The sequence below is a fragment of the Melanotaenia boesemani genome, chromosome 1, assembly GCF_017639745.1.
Source record: "Melanotaenia boesemani isolate fMelBoe1 chromosome 1, fMelBoe1.pri, whole genome shotgun sequence".
Classification (NCBI taxonomy): Eukaryota; Metazoa; Chordata; class Actinopteri; order Atheriniformes; family Melanotaeniidae; genus Melanotaenia; species Melanotaenia boesemani.
The window spans coordinates 6,832,936-6,851,879 of record NC_055682.1 but is presented as its reverse complement, the minus strand read 5'-3'; the positions used below and the strand labels follow the sequence as shown (position 1 = coordinate 6,851,879).

Below are 18,944 nucleotides of genomic sequence, written 5' to 3'. Positions count from 1 at the left end.
TAAAAGTGAGTGCAGAAATGCAAGTGATTGCAGGTGAGGCGTGTCAGGGTGCCTCATGTGTTAGTAGAAGTGAACCCTAAAGACATGAGTCTTCAACAGAGTCTTAAAGGCAGAGAGAGATGTGCCTGCCTCAATAGGCTTCTGTAGTTTATTCCACCAGCAGAGAACCAGAATTACTAGAGTTGAAACTCCAAAAAACATCACAGGATGCTAAGATTCTTGAGTAAAAGTAGAAAAGAAAAGAGTAAGTCTTTTACAAACTGCATTTAAATACATTTTTGCAGAAAAACATGTAAAATTTTAAGTTTTCCATTATAGGACAATAACATATAAGAAAATAAACCTTTATTACAAATGTAAAACTGTTGCAGAAATAGTTTTAACTGGCCCTTGTTTGATTATAAATGATCATATATAATAAAATCTTAATAGCAGCAAACTGATTTAAGCTTGTTTCTCTGCTGTGAATGTTGAACTCTGGACAGAGTAGAGAACAGAAGATTTGCTGCCATCTAGTGGTTTTCTCCTGAATATCCACAGCTTCAACAACACAGCAAATTATCTTAAACTGAAATGATATGGCTTAATCTCATTAAATTACGTAAATTACTGCAACGAAAGATAAATGTGAACATATATAGTTGCAATGATATCAATTTCCATCCATCACATCTTTTGTTGTGGTTTTGGAGTTTTTTACTCCCCCTCCTTTACTTTCGTCCTGAGCTGTCTGTACATGAGGTAAACAAACACAGTGGTGTTCACTACAAACTGGGTAAAACCGATGGAGGAGACGCCGTATTTTACATATAGATAGCCGCCAATCGTCGGTCCTATTGTGCGAACAAGGGATTGGACAGATGCACACAGCCCCAGCATTGTTCCTGAGAATAAGAGCAGAGCAGTTTTAGTAAGTATTCTGATATATTTTCAATTTTAGTTGGTAAAAAAAGAAGAAGACACCAAAACAGAGATTTTGTAAATTTATACCTCACCCAGCCTTTCACCTACAGCAGCTATAATCACGTCATTTATTTAACAAAACTGAAGCTTTAAAAATTCTAACTAATGGCAAAGTAGTTACAGTTTCCTAATGAATCCTCACGAATGTTGACTGTTTCTTTGCTATTAGAGATAAAAGCAGGAAGAACTCACCTGTGTCAGAGGAGGGGACGCTCTTGGTGAGCATGCTGTCGGTGATAATATTAAACACACTTATGGAAAAGATCATCGGGGTGACGGTGATGCAGAACTGGAACACATTCTGCATGTAAGCCTGCACAACAAAAAGAAAAAGAGAGTGGAAAAAGAACGAAGGATTATTTACCATCACAGTTTTTAATCGGCCATGCTGCAGGCATCGTCTCCTTCATTTTAACATACGAGCAGCTGCAGGCGATGAAGAGACTGATCAAAGCCATGATGATGAAGAGAGTTACAATAGACTAGCCAGCAGATAATAAGTACCTGGATGACTTTCTCCATATCTTTTTTAGGAAGGTAAGGCTTGGCTTTTTTAAAGCAGACTCAGGTTAAAAAGAAACACTTTTGACCACAAAGCAAATCTGCTGATCTTATTTATTTATAAAGGAGTTGCCAATCACGACTCAAAGGTTTCATGAGGACCAATGAGGACCATGAGGCCAATTGTCTGGCAGATCAAGGATGCTTGCAGCACCATTTAGGAGCTCCTGGTTACCAAAAATATTTATTTTTATTTTCGTCTAGATTTAGACAGTTCATTGCCATCCAGTCTCTTAAGTCCTTAAGGCAATTTTGTAGTTTAATAACAGAATCATGTTTTGCTTTTAAAGGAATATAAATCTGCATGTAATCTGCAAAGGAGGGACATAAAATGCAATGCTTTCTAAATACAGACCCCAGAGGCAACATGTCTAAAGAGAATAGGAGCGGGCCTGAAATGGATCCCTGTGGGGCTCCACAGCTAAAAGGGGTCCTGCTGAGGAGTACTGGTCAAGATACGCTGAGGAAGTCTTATCAGACAAATGGGACTGAAACCAGTTCAAGACAGTGCCTCTACTGCCAACACATTACTTCAAACCATCCCGATCAAACTAAACCATCTGGTAATCAGCAGTATGAAAAGCTGCGGTGAGGTCTAAAAGAACCAGGACAGCTGAACATCCAGTATAAACAGTTAAAAGAAGGTCATTAAAAACTCTTAAAAGTGCTGCAGATGGTATGGAAATTATTGTCCACACGGGGCCTCTTGATATTCTGAGGAGGAAAACTGGCTCCGAGATCCTGAAGAAAGACTTTTCTCTGCTGTTGGAGAGACTGTGTCAGTTTGGAGCACCATGTTCATATTTCAGGACCCATTCCTACAGCGGGTAAAGGAATTGAACTTTTCAGTAGACTTCTTGGCCTGAACACATGGTTATCAAACACATGTATCACCCATGGGATAAAGTTCATTGATAACTTCAATATCTTTTGGAACTGTAAGGAGCGACTCAGACCTGATGGTGTCCATCCAAATCTAACTGGGTGCAGATTACTTGGTGCACACTTGCATCATGCTGTTGGGACGGCAAACCCAAACATGAGTGTACAGACAAGAGCAAAGGACACAGCAGAGAGGCGATCAACTCCCAGCTCTCCCCCCTCACCAGACCCCCTTCTCCACATCACCCAAGGTCTTCAAAGGATGTCTCTATCCCGGTCTGAACCCCAGCGACAACCATCGACCAAGAAATACAGGGCTTCCCCTCCTCATCCTCCTCTTAGATCACCTGTCCTGGCAGAGCAGGGCACAAGAGGATGTGCAGGAGGTTCACGGAGCAGCAGCAGAATTCACAACAAAGATGACATGCCATGATGCGTTCAGGGTCCTTGCTGTAGTTTTGCTACTACTGACAGCTGTTCTGAGATCAAGCCTGGACCCAGTAGGATTCCTGTGTTAGTTAAAAAATAAGGAATCGAACACGGTCAGCTTGTGGGGTAAATCGATCTAATCTGTTAACTGTACCTTGTATAACTCAGAATACAACAGAGACCAGTGTAAACTTCATAAAGCTGCTGTACTTAATGTTAGATCTCTGTCCAACAAGTCACTGTTAGTTAATGACTTCATCATTTCTCACAGTTTAGATTTTCTTTTTCTGACAGAAACATGGTTAACAGAAGACACAAGTGCTACAGTTCTTAATGAAACAGCACCCCCTCATTTTAGTTTTATGAATAAATGTCGAAACGGGAGGAAAGGGGGAGGAGAAGCTGCCTTATTTAAAGATTCATTCCAGTGTAAAGAGATTTAATTTGCTGATTTTACTTCTTTTGAATATCTTAGTTTTATTTTAAGGGGTGCTTCTAAAATCCTATTTCTAATCATCTACAGACGTCCAGGACACTGTGCAAATTTTACTGAGGAATTTTCTGAATTATTGTTGGTTATCTTTACTGATTTTAATCATTTCATCTTAACTGGGGATTTTAACATTCACATAGATAACATGATGGATGGAAATGTCAAGGAGTTTTCTTCCATATTGGACATGTTTGGTTTGTGGCAACATGTAAAAGAACCGACCCACATTCGAGGTCACATTCTGGACCTGGTTATTTCAAAGGGTGTTGATATTTCTTCTGTCGTGGTCACTGACTTGGCCTTGTCTGACTATTTTTGTATTTTGTTTGATTTACTTATCACTGAACGTCCAACCAACCTGCTTCTCCGTTAGGAAGAGGTCCATTAATGAAAGAACAAGTGTTAAGTTTGTGGAGGCCATAGCTATGTTACCAACAACCAGTGCAGAGTCAGTTGATGGACTCCTGGATCATTTCAATCTGAAAGTCTTGAATGTAATGGATGCTGTTGCACCGATAAGAATCAAGAGCACTTTGATCAAGCAGAAAACACCATGGAGAAACACCACTGTGGTTACCAGCCTAAAAAGAGAATGCAGAAAAACTGAGCGGAAATGGCGGAAAAATAAACTTCAAATTCACTATGAGCTGTACAAACAAAGCCTGCGTAACTATAACAATGAGCTGTGCAAGGCCAGAGAGCTGCCTTTATCTGAAATGATTAACAGGAATGTCAACAATTCTCGCACTCTGTTTGCTATGATTGAAAAACTTACAAATCCTCCTAAACAGATAAGCCCAGAGCTCCTTTCCAGTGAGAAACACAACCAATTTGCCAACTTTTTTAGCCAAAAAATTAAAACAATTAGGCAAAATATTAATTCCACACAGTCACACAAGAAAACTAGTCTGTGTCTAAAACCTGGAAATAATTCTGATGTTATGTCGCAATTTAAAACGGTTGATTTAAAAAATCCTACAAGAAACAGTTTGGCATTTGAAATCAACAATATGCACTCTGGACATGATACCATCCGACTTTTTAAAAACAGTTTTTACCTCAGTAGAAAGTGATCTCCTACTGATAGTTAACAGCTCACTGGCATCAGGCATTTTTCCCAAGTCACTAAAGATAGCTGCTATTAAGCCACTCCTAAAGAAAAGGACTCTTGTCGCCTCTATAATCAACAACTATAGACCTGTCTCTGACTCTTTTATTTCCAAGACTACTGAGAAAGTTGTATTTCACCAGCTTAATGACTTTTTAAATGAAAGTGGAAATCTTGATAAATTTCAGTCCAGCTTCTGACCTCATCACAGCACTGAAACAGCTCTGGTCAAAGTGTTAAATGACATTAGGTTGAATACCGATTCTGGTCAAGTATCAGTCCTGGTTCTGTTGGATCTCAGTGCTGCGTTTGATACTGTAGATCACAGAATCCTGTTGCACAGGCTGGAAAACTGGGTTGGACTTTCTGGAGCGGTCCTTAACTGGTTCAGGTCCTATTTAGAAGGCCGGAGTTATTTTGTTACGATCGGCAGCTATGAATCTGAGCGAGTGGCCATGACTTGTGGAGTCCCCCAGGGGACAGTCCTTGGACCTCTTCTGTTCAACTTGTATATGCTCCCTCTGGATCAAATATTACAGAACTATAGACTACAGTCCAATAGACTTATTGTGTCAGTGTCTGGAGCAAATAAACACCTGGATGAGGGAGAATTTCCTACAATTAAATGAAGACAAAACTGAGATTATTCTGTTTGGTAGCGAAGAGAAGAGGGTCAGCATTGGCAAACACCTGGAGACTCGGACTCTTAAAATCACCGACCAAGTTCGTAACCTGGGAGTATTGATAGACTCAGACCTGACTTTCAGCAGCCACATCAAAGCTGTCACTAAGACAGCTTTTTACCAGCTCAGAAACATCAACAGAATTAAAAGTTTAGTCTCCCAGAAAGACCAAGAGAAACTCATCCATGCATTCATCTCCAGTAGGCTGGATTACTGTAATGGTCTTTAACAGGACTTCCTAAAAAGAGCATTAAACTTCTGCAGCTCATCCAGAACGCTGCTGCTAGAGTTTTAACCAGGACTAAGAGATCTGAACACATCACACCAGTTTTGAAATCTTTACACTGGCTTACAGTCAGTCACAGAATAGATTTTAAAACCCTTCTGATTGTTTACAAATCCCAGAATGGTTTAGGCCCAGAATACATCTGTGATATGTTCAGAGAATATAAACCTAGCAGAGCTCTTAGATCCAAAGACTCTGGTCAACTAGTCCAGACCAGAGTCCAGACTAAACATGGAGAAGCAGCATTTAGCTGTTATGCTGCAAACAAGTGGAACAAACTGCCAGTGGAGATTAAACTTTCCCCAAATGTAGACATTTTTAAATCCAGGTTAAAAACATTTCTTGTCTCATGTGCCTATGCATGAATTCTGCACGGAAACTTTTTAACTTATCTTGCTTTTAATCATTTTATTGTAATTTATTATTTTATTGTGATTATGTGTTGATGCCTTTTATTATTTCTAAATATCTGTAATGCCTTTGTTTTATGTAAAGCACTTTGAATTGTCCTGTACATGAAATGTGCTATACAAATAAACTGCCTTGACTTGCTTCAGTACTGTGACATTACTTAAAACAAGACTGAAATTTTTCTAAAACCTCATTAAAATTCAAGTGAGCCTGCACAAGACTTTACAAAGAAAAGGAAGTTTAGAAATAAGCCTGTAGTTAAACCAGGTTTCTTGATAAGAGTAAGTATGAGTGGCATTTTTTAAATTTTTAACCCAATGTAGAAAAACAAAGAGATGGTTAAATCAGTCAAAGCAAGTTTTGAGATTTTCCAAAACAAGAAAACAGAAAAGAAAGGTAAGAATCTCCTAAAGAACCTCGGAATACTTACATGAAACTGAATTAAGTTTGTGTCAATTAAAACCTCTTACCTGAGCCAGTCCCACGCAAGATGCAACTCCGATGGACAATAGCAGCAGCGATTTCTCCGAATATCTCGCTGTGAGTCGACCAATTACTCCTCCCTGAACAACCTGAACATACATGATAAGTTTTACTGACCTCACCCTCATCACGCAACACCTCAGTCACTGATGATAAACTCAAACTGGATTTCACTTTTACCATTTGAGCGATGCCAAAGAAGGTCATAAGGTAGCCGTTCTGCTCAGGCAGCAGCTTGAAGAAGTCCAGCGCAATGATCGAGAACATCACCTGAAATATGCCTTAATAAAGAAAAGCATTTTTTTGTGCTAGATTTACACTTTTTTCAAGCTGAATATATGTTTGACATTTTCTATTTTAATAAATCAAAGATTACTTTTAGTTTCCTGGTCTTTTGTGCATTTTAGACAGTTATCCGAAGCAAACCAGACCATTTTACATGTACAAGTCACCACCAAAACATTTAAAGACCGTCTGTGTTATCTGAGCCATTCACTAGATTTGTTTAAATCATGAATCAAGTGTTAAATTCACCTTTAAAGATAACATTTGAAGAGAGCTATAGATCAAAAATAAAACAAACCCAATTCTCACCTGATGGCAAACCTGCAACAGCTTTGATGAGAAAAATTCTCATCACTCTTGGAAACTTCATCAGTCTTGTGATCTCTCCCAGACTGAATACTTTCTTGTTTTGGCTCTCAGCTGTAGAAAAAAAAATCAAAGAAAAAACAGAATAAAATGAATGTTCATTCAGACATCAAGCTCTCAGTAAAGTACAGTGACTCTAACAAAACTAAGATTTCATGGAGCTGAAACGCCACATTTTTTACTAAGTTTAATAAAACTTAGCACTTTAGTTTTGGTGTAAACACACTGACAAAGTTACTGAATCATTGTAGGAACTGCTTGTGTATCCTTTTAAGTTTTAAGTTGCTCTGAACAGGGTAGAAACATCTGAAGCAGCCCCGAGTTTTTGGCCTTTTCATGGTGAAAAGAATGCATCTGATTATGGTTGCAAATTGCCCATGGTCTCCTAGATGCACAGATGAAGACAAAGTAAAGACCAGAACAAACTGGCTTTGCACAGTTTGTTCCGGTCTCAGTACAGAGCCTCATATTGTGGATGATAATAAAGGACACAAATGTAATTCTGTAAAACACTGCCTGCAGAACTGTTAACTTTAGATATTGTGTCACATTATTGCAAGCATTTAAACTTTTATAACATAACTGTGCAGAATGTGCTGAGCTTATTATTGACCTCCTTTGTGCTAAACTTCTTTCCCATGACAATAGTGCATCATAGCAGGCACCACATATTATGAACTGATTTTAAATGCTGTCTTATGTGGACTGAAAGAGGAGCACCTCAGAAAAGTTGAAAATTTGCACACAAATTTAATAAAAAAAAAAAGAAGACATTTTTACCCTATTTTGGAGTTAAATAAACAATTTTTTTGGAGAACAATACCTACCAGATAACATCATTTCTAACTGGGCCAGACTAATAGCTACAGCTTAAGACATTTGTGACACTGAAAACCTTGAATTTTAGAAACGTTTTGACATTTCCTCATCACATCATACATTTCTGACTTAATGAAACGGTTTAGATGCATAAATACAAGGTTTTGTTGCAAGTCATACAGTTCTTATTCTCTATGGCTTCTCTTTATGCAAATTTAATGGAGAAATTATGAAAATAATAAACTGAACAGAAATGGTTTAGCGTTTTAAAGAGTAAAAGTGAAAGATCAGGCTATGCTTTAAAAACCTTTTTCCCCATTAAAACAACTGGAAAACAGTAGCTAGGAATTTTTTGGACCCTTGTGCCCAGTAATAAAACTTTCTTTGGTGTTTACTTTTCAGTATTTATTACAGAGCCGTAGTGGTGAATTAGCATCTGCTTTTTGTGCCTTGCCCTGATGCATCTGTGTTCATGAGTCGTCCTCTCAGAGTGTAAGATGAAGGGAGGAGAGTATTTCATAAGTTACTACTGATTGTAGGAATGTTTACCCCTGGGATGAAAAAGGAGAAAAAACAATGACAACCTTTGTGTATCATTGAAAGTTTAGTGCAGGAAAAAAGGGATGTTTTTATTCTACACTTAGTTGATAGTTGTGGCACAGAGAAGGTAAAGATGCACAACACCAGCTCAGGGAAAAGTAATTCTCCATTCATGCATATTAGTCAATCAAAAGATATAAATTACAAATCACAGTATCCCTATCTGACTGTGTTTCATGTCTTACTCTTCTTTTATGTTTGTCTGTTCTAATAGAGTCTTTATTATATCTGTATTAAGCCAAGTAGCTGGGATGTGATCATCTGCATCTTTACTGGTGTTGTCCCAGATTACAGAGGAATATAAAGTTCCCGCATGGTGTAGCATCTCTTCACGTGCCTTCATCTGGACAGTAGGCTGCAACCACAGCTGGCTGTTCAGTAGGTTCAAAATGTTGATTTATTCATTTTTGCTACATAGGGCCTTAAAGGCACCTTGTGGGGGTGGTGGCCAGTGATGCCACAGATTACTTGAAAAAGTAATCTGACCACTGATTACTGATTACTTCTTTAAAAAGTAATCTAGTTACTTTACTGATTACTAAGGTTTAGAAGTAACTAAGTTAGATTACTAGTTACTTTATTAGTTAAAACCCCCCAAACAAAAAAATGACGGACGGAAGTGGAGAGGCGGACCTCCCATCATGCACCAGGGTAATAAGTTTCTATATTATATTTTTTTCTAAAGTCATGTGCAGTGAATGATTTGTGTTTGTCGATTTAAAAAAGGTCAAGTTTCAGCGAAGAAAGGTAACTGCATGCTTACGAGTACATAAAATTTCTGTACCACCGTTAATGAGAAGGTGTGTTGAGTTAGATAAATACACTTTCGTCCACGGCGCTTGATTTCAAATCATATGTGAAAGGAGTGGGGAGTGCCGAAGTAACGCAGGACGAATATGAAGAGAAACGGTAATTTGATTACATTGTAGGACATCCTAACGCGTTAGATTATATTTTGTTAAAATATGTAGTCAGGTTACTGTAACACGTTACTTTGTAACGCGTTACTGGCATCTCTGGTGGTGGCTTAATAGTTAGAGAAATGGACCTGGGCTGGAGGGCCGAGGTTCAAGCCCCCAGACTGGCAAAGGTGACCCGCTGGCAAAGGTGGGCCCGTGAGCAAAGCTCTTAACCCTAACTGCTCCCCTGGTGATCTAATACCCATATTATGAATATGAATGTCTAATTACACCATGGACGTAATTTTAGGGGGGGACACAGGGGACCCCTGCACTTTTTACTGTCCAAAAACAATGTTTCGCTTTAGTAAACATCAAGAATCAAGCACTAGGACCAAGCGGAAAACGGCTGTCACTCCACCTTGCTTTCTTACCGGTAAGCTAGTCCCCGGTCAGGAGTCCTTGTTAATATGCTGCTGTAAATTGGGCATTTCTATCTGGGTCATGTCAGCTGAAGAATATCAGAAGTTTCTTTTACATTAACGTTTGAATCTGTGTCCATGTATGTGTGTGCGTATGTGTTTAGTAATTAGGAGCAGCCAGGATGTCTGAAAAAGAAAAGTGGACATAAGAGACTTCTTTAAAAGTCAAAGTGTTAGTTACTCAGAGAAATGCATTACACCCATCCTGCAACACCTTCACTGGCTCCATAAAGCAACATATCCACTTTAAGATCCTCATCATCATTTAGAAAGCTCACAATAATCCTGTAAAGTGTATTCTTATTGGAAGTGTTGATAAATAAAATGTATTATTATTATTATTATTATTAATTTATTTATTTTTTAAAAGGGAAAAATACAATATATACAAATGTGATTTTTATACATCCAAAATAATTGTGAAACTAAGTTTTTCCTCCAACCGTATTACCAAAACTGGTGATTGTTGCACCCCAAATTGTCCCACTGTTTATGTCATGCACCAATATATTTTTGTCAGGTGGATAGTAGAGATGCAGAAGTAGATGCAGAAGGAAACGCTGGAGATTATTGGATTGTAGGAGGAGATGGAGAAGAAGCTGGAGGCTCAGAAGTGAGGTTGAGAGAATAAACATATGTTAGTTATAACATTAAGCATTGTGACAAATGTTAGTGATGATAATCTGTATCAGAGCTTTCAAAGTTCAAACACCTTACATCCTGACAGGCATGCTGCCTGAAGTCAGAGGTCTTTTTGATCGGATGAATGTCCTTGTGAGGCTGTTGTTGATCCTTCCAATATTACTGAGTTTCAGTGCACTGAGGAGGTTAAAAACATGGCTTTGCAACTTGACAATGTGGCAGTTTGTCACAAACATCAAGAAAGAGTTGATGCTTTGAACAGGAAGAAACTCTGCCAGGAATTTATCTCTGCCAATGATCACAGACATGTTTTCCATTTTTGGATCAACAGAAGTGTCCGTACCATTTTCTGCCGGACATTCCCTGTTTTTTTAACAGACAATTTTCTTTGTGCTGATTTGTTCAACTGTTTTGGTCAATATTAAAATGAGTCGGTTGTGCTGTTTTGCATGCAAACTTTCCTAATCTTAATTCCATAATTTATTTCCTTTATGAAAACAGTCATGTTCTCAGCATCCACGGAGCATAAAACTGTTTTCAGGTTGCATCAGTGCAGCAAGCAATTGCAAGAAACATTTTTCATGTTTATGAACCATAATTTAAGTTTTATCATTAGCAAGATGATTTGTTGCCAGTTTTGAGGCCATTTCTCTTTCATGGTTTCTCAAACATAGATAAATACAGATTCTAAATCCTCTCATCTCAGTTCATTAACTTGTACCAACTAACAACAAAGACATCAATTACACTCTAACGTACCCAAGTATCCAAATAACAAAGACCCACAGCTGCATATTAGAACTATTTCAGAGGAAAATGTTTAAAAGGGATTTAATTAAATAATTTTAGCTTAGTAATGGATATCGCATTGCTACATAAAAATAAGAAATACATAAAGCAAGTTGTAAAGATGTATTTTATGAAAGTTTTACATGACAAGCTCTGCATTAAATTTTGCTCCCAATAATCATGTAACCTGGCTCCATCTAGGCTTTGCTGCATAGTCTTTGGTGGTAGGACTTATTTAAGGAAAAGTAGGACTGGTCGGACTGGCCTCCACACAACGGCTGGACTTTCTTTATGTTCTTGGTTGCCCACTTCTTTAGTTTTTCACTAAGTTTCTCTTTCCTGTTGTCTTCCCATTCTTTCTGCAGTTTTTCAGCCTTTTGCCTGTAGACGTCCCTCTCTGCTGTCAACGCTTTCAGCTTTTCCTTTCTGTCCCGGCGCGTTGCCTTGCACTGCTGGAGCTGCACGGACGCCTGCATCAGGCTTTGCCTCAGCTCCTCACATAACTTCTGAGTCCTCTTCAGCTCTTGGTTCTGGCTGCACAGCTCTTTCTGTAAGGACTCAACTTTCTGGGCGGGCACCTCTCGGGTGGGTTTTCTGATTAGCAGACGTTTTTGCTTTGGAATAACTGTTCTCTCCACTATCTGAGTTACAAAGAAGCAAGAACCTGTGCATTCAGTGAGCTGCTCCCTCTGCATGCGGAGCTCTTCCTCACACCTTTGTAGCCTACGCTTCACACCGTTTGCTTCATTTTCAAAGAAGCGCCTCTCTCTCTCAAGTTTCTGGTTCTCCGTTTTGAGGTTATGGATTTGCTTAATCTGCTCCTTATATTGACTGTCCTTCTTGTTCAGGCTTGACTGCTGGGCGGTGATCCTGTCAAACAACTCTGAGCATTTACTGTAGCAGTGCAGCCACTTTTTACTCAACTGATCGCTGTCTTTGACCACCTGCTCCAGCTGATTCTTCAGCTTTTGCTGCTCAGCTCTTTGGCTGACAGCTTTCTGCTTGGCTGTCTGTAGCTCCTTCTTCACCGACTCAACTTCTTGCCTTAGGAGCTCATTCTGGTTGCGCTTCCACTTCAGGTCCTTGTTCTGGGCGCTTAACTTCCAACCCAACACCTGCACTTCATTTCTGCTGTGCACCAGCTGGATCCCGAGGAGCTCTCTGTTTTTTAGCACACTTTGGACTTTAAGCTGCTGCTCCTTTAACTGTTCACTATCATTCATCAGAAGCTCAACTTTCTTCCTCAGAGCTTGGTTTTCCTTCTCCAGGATGTTGTTCTTCTCTTGCAAGCAGGAGTATATCTGCTCCATGTCAGGAAGGATCGATGATAAAACATGCCGGTAATAAGATGACATGGGGTTCATCTTTTGCAAATGCTCATCATCAGTTTTAGATAGCATATTATTTACAAGCTCCATCTTTGTTGTTGGATGGAGCATAAAAAGTGTGTTAGATTAGATTTAAAATCTCTTGTCACCATGATAACCGGCATCCTTATATCATTTCATAACATTCCAAATGGAGCGATTACACAAAGTGGGAAAAAAGCTAAATGTATGTAATTAATTAAATTATTTATTAAATTAAATTTGATCATTCTATTTACTGTGAATTCTATTGAAGGAATGTACTAAAATTAATTATAATTGAATTAACTAATTAAATAAAAATAAATATAAATTAATTGTAATTAATTATATTAAATTTGAATGTTCTGGGGGTTGTCATCTTACCCAGCCCCAGATTTATTCAGGGTAAATGAAGTCCATGATTATTTTCCCCCCTATTAGCACAAAAAGTGAGGAAATTTATGTTTGGTGGATTATTTCTTTGTTATTAAATGCTACTTGGTAATAAATCTTGTACAGTTGGAAAATCTGTTTATTTTTCTTTTAAATGGTGCCACATTTGTCAGGAAAATGCATCTGTGGGATGAGCAGCAGGGATGAGTTTGGTGTTGTTTATTTGATTGGAAGGTTCAAGTCTGAACAAACAAGACATGTTGGTTTTTTAACCATTTTTCCATTTAACAAACAGGAGCGTCAGCAGCATGTGGAGGATCCATGCACAGCCACAACGGCCTGGCACCTCTTCCTCATGCTGGCCACCAGCATAGTCCCACACTGCTGTGGGAGTCTTCCCATTCTTCCACAAGCATTTGCTGCAAGTCAACCAATGTGGTTGTGTTGGTCCCTCTGACATGAATAGCACGCCCACGTTAATGATTATGGTTGAGGTCTGGAATGCAAGCAGTCTTTTTCATCCTTTCCAGCTCTGATGGACAGAGTTCAGTCGCAGACTGTGGAGATATGGGATTGCAACTGGTTGCAGAATCTCATCTCCATATCTCTGCACTGAGATTACCTCCAGTGATGCCTAGCCTTGTTTTTCCACTGAGGGAGATGCAATCCCACCATCATACCGCCTCCATCAAAAGCTGTTGGTGCAGAAATCAGCATAGCATCCTCCACATCTTCTCCACACTGTGACCCAATCATCCCAATTTACTACTGTCGCACACTCACAGGTTTTTTGTAATCAGGTGGCAATCATTGTCGGTAACAAGATCCTAGAAGCTCAAAACATGAGTCAGTAACAGAATAAGCATTTGGCTTTGGCAGAGAAGGTTTTTCACAGGCTCAGCCCACATACTCAGCTCTGCTGCCTATCCTACAAATGTCAAGTCAACTTTATTTACAAAGCACGATCTCCTTTGGAGACCAGCCATGAGCGGGGGACAGCTAAAAGCAACTGTTCACAGCGTATTTGTAAAGAAAATGCTTTTTCCTCACAAATGTGGCTCCATTCAAAAGGAACTAAACAAGCTTTCCAGCAGTATGAGATTCACTTCAAAGACGAAATGTTACCACAAAGAAATACTTAACAAAGCAATAATTTCCTTTCTTTTTGTGCTAAGTTTATGTGATTTTTCTTGGTGAAACTTTCCAATTATGCCACTGGGTTTTACTTTTTTTCCACTGTCAGTGTGACTCTGACAAGTAAATGGATTTTCAAAGTAAGAGGGCAGGTTTTGAGGAATTTCCATATACTGTAGATTTACCCAAATTAATTTTGCATTGTAGCTGACCGCCACCAGTGTGAATGTGGACTGAATGAATAATGGACTCAATATTTACATTGAGTGCATGGAACAGAAAAGTGCAATATAAATCCAATCCATTATTATTATTTATCAATTTAAGATTTAAATAGCAAGTATTTTAGGTACCGAATTCTTTAGTTTTTGTCAGTGTTCACAAGTTTCAATCAAATCCAGAGATCAACAAGCTATTGGTTTAAAATCTCTCTCTCTGAACTCTGTAAAGCCACATTTAAACAGAAGTTTAAACATTTTTTAAAGAATTTCATTAATTAATTGCATAGTTAGTGGGAATAACCCAAGTAAACACAGCAAGTATGATTCCAACTTCAGAGACCCTGGTTGGATGGAAGCTTGAGCTTTGTGTGTGTCATGCCGTCTGTTTACAGCATCATTTACAGATTCGCAGACAGCTGAGCACATCTGGAACGGTGAGTGGAAGTGTTTCTTACATTCCGTGCTGCTTCTAGAGGCCTCAGCTTTCGTAGATTTTGGGATGAAAGTTAAAACCATGAACAAACTGAAGGCACTCCCTGCGGCACCAACACATGCAGTGAACGTCTCCCTAGAAAATTCAAGATAAAGAGCAGCGTCAGGCGGACAAGCATCCATCATCATGAATTTATTTCCAGTTTATCAACGGTGTGACTCAAACAGTTTCGCCTTTTACTTCTCCAGTAGTTCAGTGTTACTGAAATATTACAGTTATGTTTTTCTATCACTGATTATTGAAACATATTTTCTTTTTTCTGACCTGATAATGGTTAGAGAGACTGCGTTTATATTTTCCTCATTACAAGTCAAACAACACTGAAACCCACACTCACCCATAGCGTGTGACCAGCTGTCCGCCTAAAGTGGAGCCGGCTATCATACCGACGCCAAAACACAAGCCAAGCTTGGATAAAGCGTCAGCCCGTTTCTCCGGTTCTGACAGGTCTGTAACCACCATCTGACAAGCTGCAGACAAGAGAAGGAACACAAACGCCGGTCAAACACCCACAGCAAGCGAAATAAAATAATATTACACTGATTTTCTCTTTGATTTCATTGTTTGGATCAAAAGCAGAGCAACCTTTCTTTTACTTTAGTTATCTATAATACAAAGAAACACCTCATATGTATTCCTCAATAATGTAAAAGTTAAAAAAGTAGCACACAGTTAACAATTTAATGCCTGAATTTATTACAATAAAAAAAATACAGGGAAAAAAATCTGGGAAAAAGAAAAACACTGGCACACAATAAACTACAATTTAATATTAAATAAATTCATAATAACTTAAAATAAATTATGTATAAATAATATAGAAATAAATATACAGAAAATAAACAAATAAAACAGAATAACTAAATATAGAGAAATAAAATAATCAAAAGTCAACAGAAGTTTAATGCACATTTGTAACAGCAGGTGTTAAAGGGTTAAGTTGTAACTAACAGTGAATTCATATAAATAAACCCTAAAAGAAATAAACAGCTAAATCTCCAATTTTTGTTTTTAATACTTAATCTAAATCATTAGTTTTCTTTTGGGTTTAACTAATGTGGCATAAATAGAGAAAAACAACAACAAAGTGATTAAAATATCTATAAATATTTCAAGAAGAATCAGACATATTCTTAAAAGGTTTGACCTCAAACATTAAATACAAGAAATTCAGTATATGTATTACAACTTTAAATGCTATTTTTATATTATTATTATTTTTTCAAGAATTCATCTTCTGTTGCAGAAGTGATGAAAAAAGGGTGAAAATAAAAAGTATAAATGAATGATCCATAACTGTTGGAGGACTGAGGAGGATTGTAAGAGAGTGATGCTCACCAGGCATGACGTGCATAAAGATTGTGGGGAGTTTGTGGATAAACAGTAAGATGGGATGATCTGCGATGGCTAGGAGCACAAAGAACACGACAGTTGCAGCACATGCCAGAGACAAGGCTGCTCGTGCCCCGAAAAGATCTGCAAACCTGCCAACAAAACGAAACAAAAGCCCTGCAGACACATTTTTCTGCCAGACAGAAACAGAAAGACGAGCGAATCGTACTTACCTTCCAAACATGGGACCCCCAGTCAGCTGAATCACACCCACTGTAGTTTGCAAATAACCAAACCACAAGGTGTCGAATCCAAGTTTTTTCGCCAAATACTAGAAAAGTGATGAAAACGCACACATGAAATAGAAATGATATAAACCAGAAACACTTTTAGTTTTTGTTTAATCTTTTTTTTAATTTAAGACATCAAAGCAACAGAGATTTATGTTATAAACAAAAACATAAGTTTAAAATGTTAGGATCTGTCTGGATGATGACATTATACTTGTTTTTAACCAGCCTCATGGTGCTGTCACCTTGGATAGTTTTCACTGAAGAAATTAGCTTTATCAAAAGACTCCATCAAAGATGCAACACTGTATAGGGGTGTACAGCGGTGGGAAAGGCCACGGTGCAGATGAGTCGTCCTTATTTTGAAAAAAAGAAAAAGTAAGGCTATTTCTTAATAATTTAACTTTAGTCTAATCAAAGGAAAGGAGCCAGTCAGATTACATCAAGCATAAAACCAAGCACGGCGAGGGCGTGGACCCCCGCCAGGTAGTGGGCATGAAGGGGGTCCTCAGGGAAAACAGGATGGGAACCAGTGGTTTAGAGAATGAGGCTGTGCAAAGACCCTTCAATATAAAACCTGTATTTGCTTTGTTTATAACTGTGTTCTTGCTGCATTCAGTCTTGGAAAACTACAGCTTTCTTTCAGTTTTTATGCATCATGACATAATAAAATGATTTATGGTCTTATTTTAAAAAAGGCAAATTACTGTCATACAGATAAAGATCACTTACTTCAAGTAATTCTTTAAGGTGGCCTTACAAGCTGTTGGATCATGGGGTGCACTTCATTTTTCATTTTGCTTTTGGGTGTCTTTTCAGATGCTTTTCATTTTCCATGCATAGCTTCTGTATTTTGACTTGGTTTTTCTTTAAAAGATAACGACACTGTGCAGTATATCATGTGCTTTTCCTCACCTGAAGTTTTATTTACCTTATTTTAAGACCTGGTAAGGACCAGATTTTATTATGTCCTGAAAGGTAACATAAAAATCAGCTGGTTTTACAGTTCTATATTATGAAACCTATGTATGTGACATTCACCAGGCCTGTAGTACTTAAAGTACTTAAAGGTCATAGTGTAATATTTGCAGGATATCCACAACAGTGTAAAATTCATGTCATGTAAGATGGTTACAGGTAATAACTGCTCTGTATGACATTCATTTTTACTATTGTGAGTCTGACTTTGATGAATTGTGACTGTCTGTCATATTTGAGGAAGGCGTTGGTGACCATGAATCTGCCAGTGAGTGTCTCTACTTTTTTTGATTAATGAATGACTTTAGAGTTTTCTTTTACTTGTGAGGTCACAGGTTACAGAAGCTTAAAGATATTAGCACAGTTTAAAAGGTTCACCTTTGGCTCTGCTGATTATATAACCACATGTATTATAATTTCTATTTAGCTAGTGTGTTCAGCTTTGTTTAGTTTATTATTATTATTATTATTATTATTATTAAATCTACATAACTTCGAAGGCTGAATATGACTAGACAACTTGTAATTCTGCTAAAACTGTGAAAAAGTGAAGGGTGTCACTTTATGTAGACTGGTTTTTAGTAAAAGCAGCTAAACTTGCAGAATCATATAAGTCTGGTTATTTTTGCGCCCATGAGTAAAGCTACTTAAGATATTATTTTTTTCCAGGTTCAGTTCGCTGTCACCCTGCACATTTCAGGACAAGCACGGAATTTTCAGCTTCCTCCACTGACATACAACAATAGTGCTTACCGGTGTTACAGAAAACTGTAAAAACATCCAGGTGATATCCAAAGCGGCGAGTATATACACGATTAAAATAATTTTCATCCTCTTCCGTTGGTCTGCAGCGTTTCCCGGAGAGAAAACTGGAGCTTTGGAAGTTTCCTCGGTCATTTCACCTCCTCGACTCATTTTTTAAAAACAATCTGGAACAGCGACTCGAAAGCAACGCTACTGTAATTTTCCCGCAAAGCATATAGAGCACAAGTGTGTGAAAGTCAATCTGTGGTTGAGGTATGTAAAAACGTCCTTTTACCTGGTGAACTTTCACATAAACTGTTTTCTAATCTTCCGGGGGTTGCACTTTGAGACAGGAAGGCGATAAGGAGGCGTTTACATGTCGGACGCACTCTGTAATCTGTGCTATTGGTCACAAAAAGTACAAATCAAAAGAGTTTCGGGTGTTCACTTTGTTAACCGGAATAATTGGACCTTTGGCTGATTCTATCATAGACATATATACATATACGTATATTATGTCTATGGACTCTATCTTACACCGGATATAAAGTGAACTTGAACGTCTCTCAGTGAAAATCCCACCTAGAAAGTGGAAGTTTGTTACAATGAGGCGTTCAAGTGTCCCAAGATTAATCGTACTTTTAAGATCTAAGTATTTTGTGTGTTTTATGTTTGTTTATTTATAAGTCCACTATCGTTTAAATGATTATGAATTATGTATTGATAATTATTATTTCATATTATTATTACTTCTATAAAAAATCACTATTACAAAATTATAATTTCTCTAAAGAGATTAACATGTTTTAGTTAAACTAAATTTAATTCC

The 18,944-nt window shown here is 38.0% G+C and overlaps 1 protein-coding gene across 1 annotated transcript; it reads right to left on the bottom strand.

The window, feature by feature from the left end:
- Nucleotides 1–683: 683 nt before the first annotated feature.
- On the bottom strand, nucleotides 684–18,544 carry slc22a18 (solute carrier family 22 member 18). The gene is made up of 10 exons (XM_041989200.1): nucleotides 18,125–18,544; nucleotides 16,337–16,434; nucleotides 16,110–16,255; nucleotides 15,109–15,241; nucleotides 14,734–14,846; nucleotides 6,894–7,004; nucleotides 6,480–6,580; nucleotides 6,287–6,388; nucleotides 1,156–1,276; nucleotides 684–884 (listed from the first exon to the last, which is right to left on the bottom strand). Exons 1-10 carry the CDS (start codon nucleotides 18,284–18,286, stop codon nucleotides 697–699), a joined length of 1,275 nt encoding a protein of 424 aa, XP_041845134.1. The 5' UTR covers nucleotides 18,287–18,544; the 3' UTR covers nucleotides 684–696.
- Between the last annotated feature and the right edge of the window lie 400 nt (nucleotides 18,545–18,944).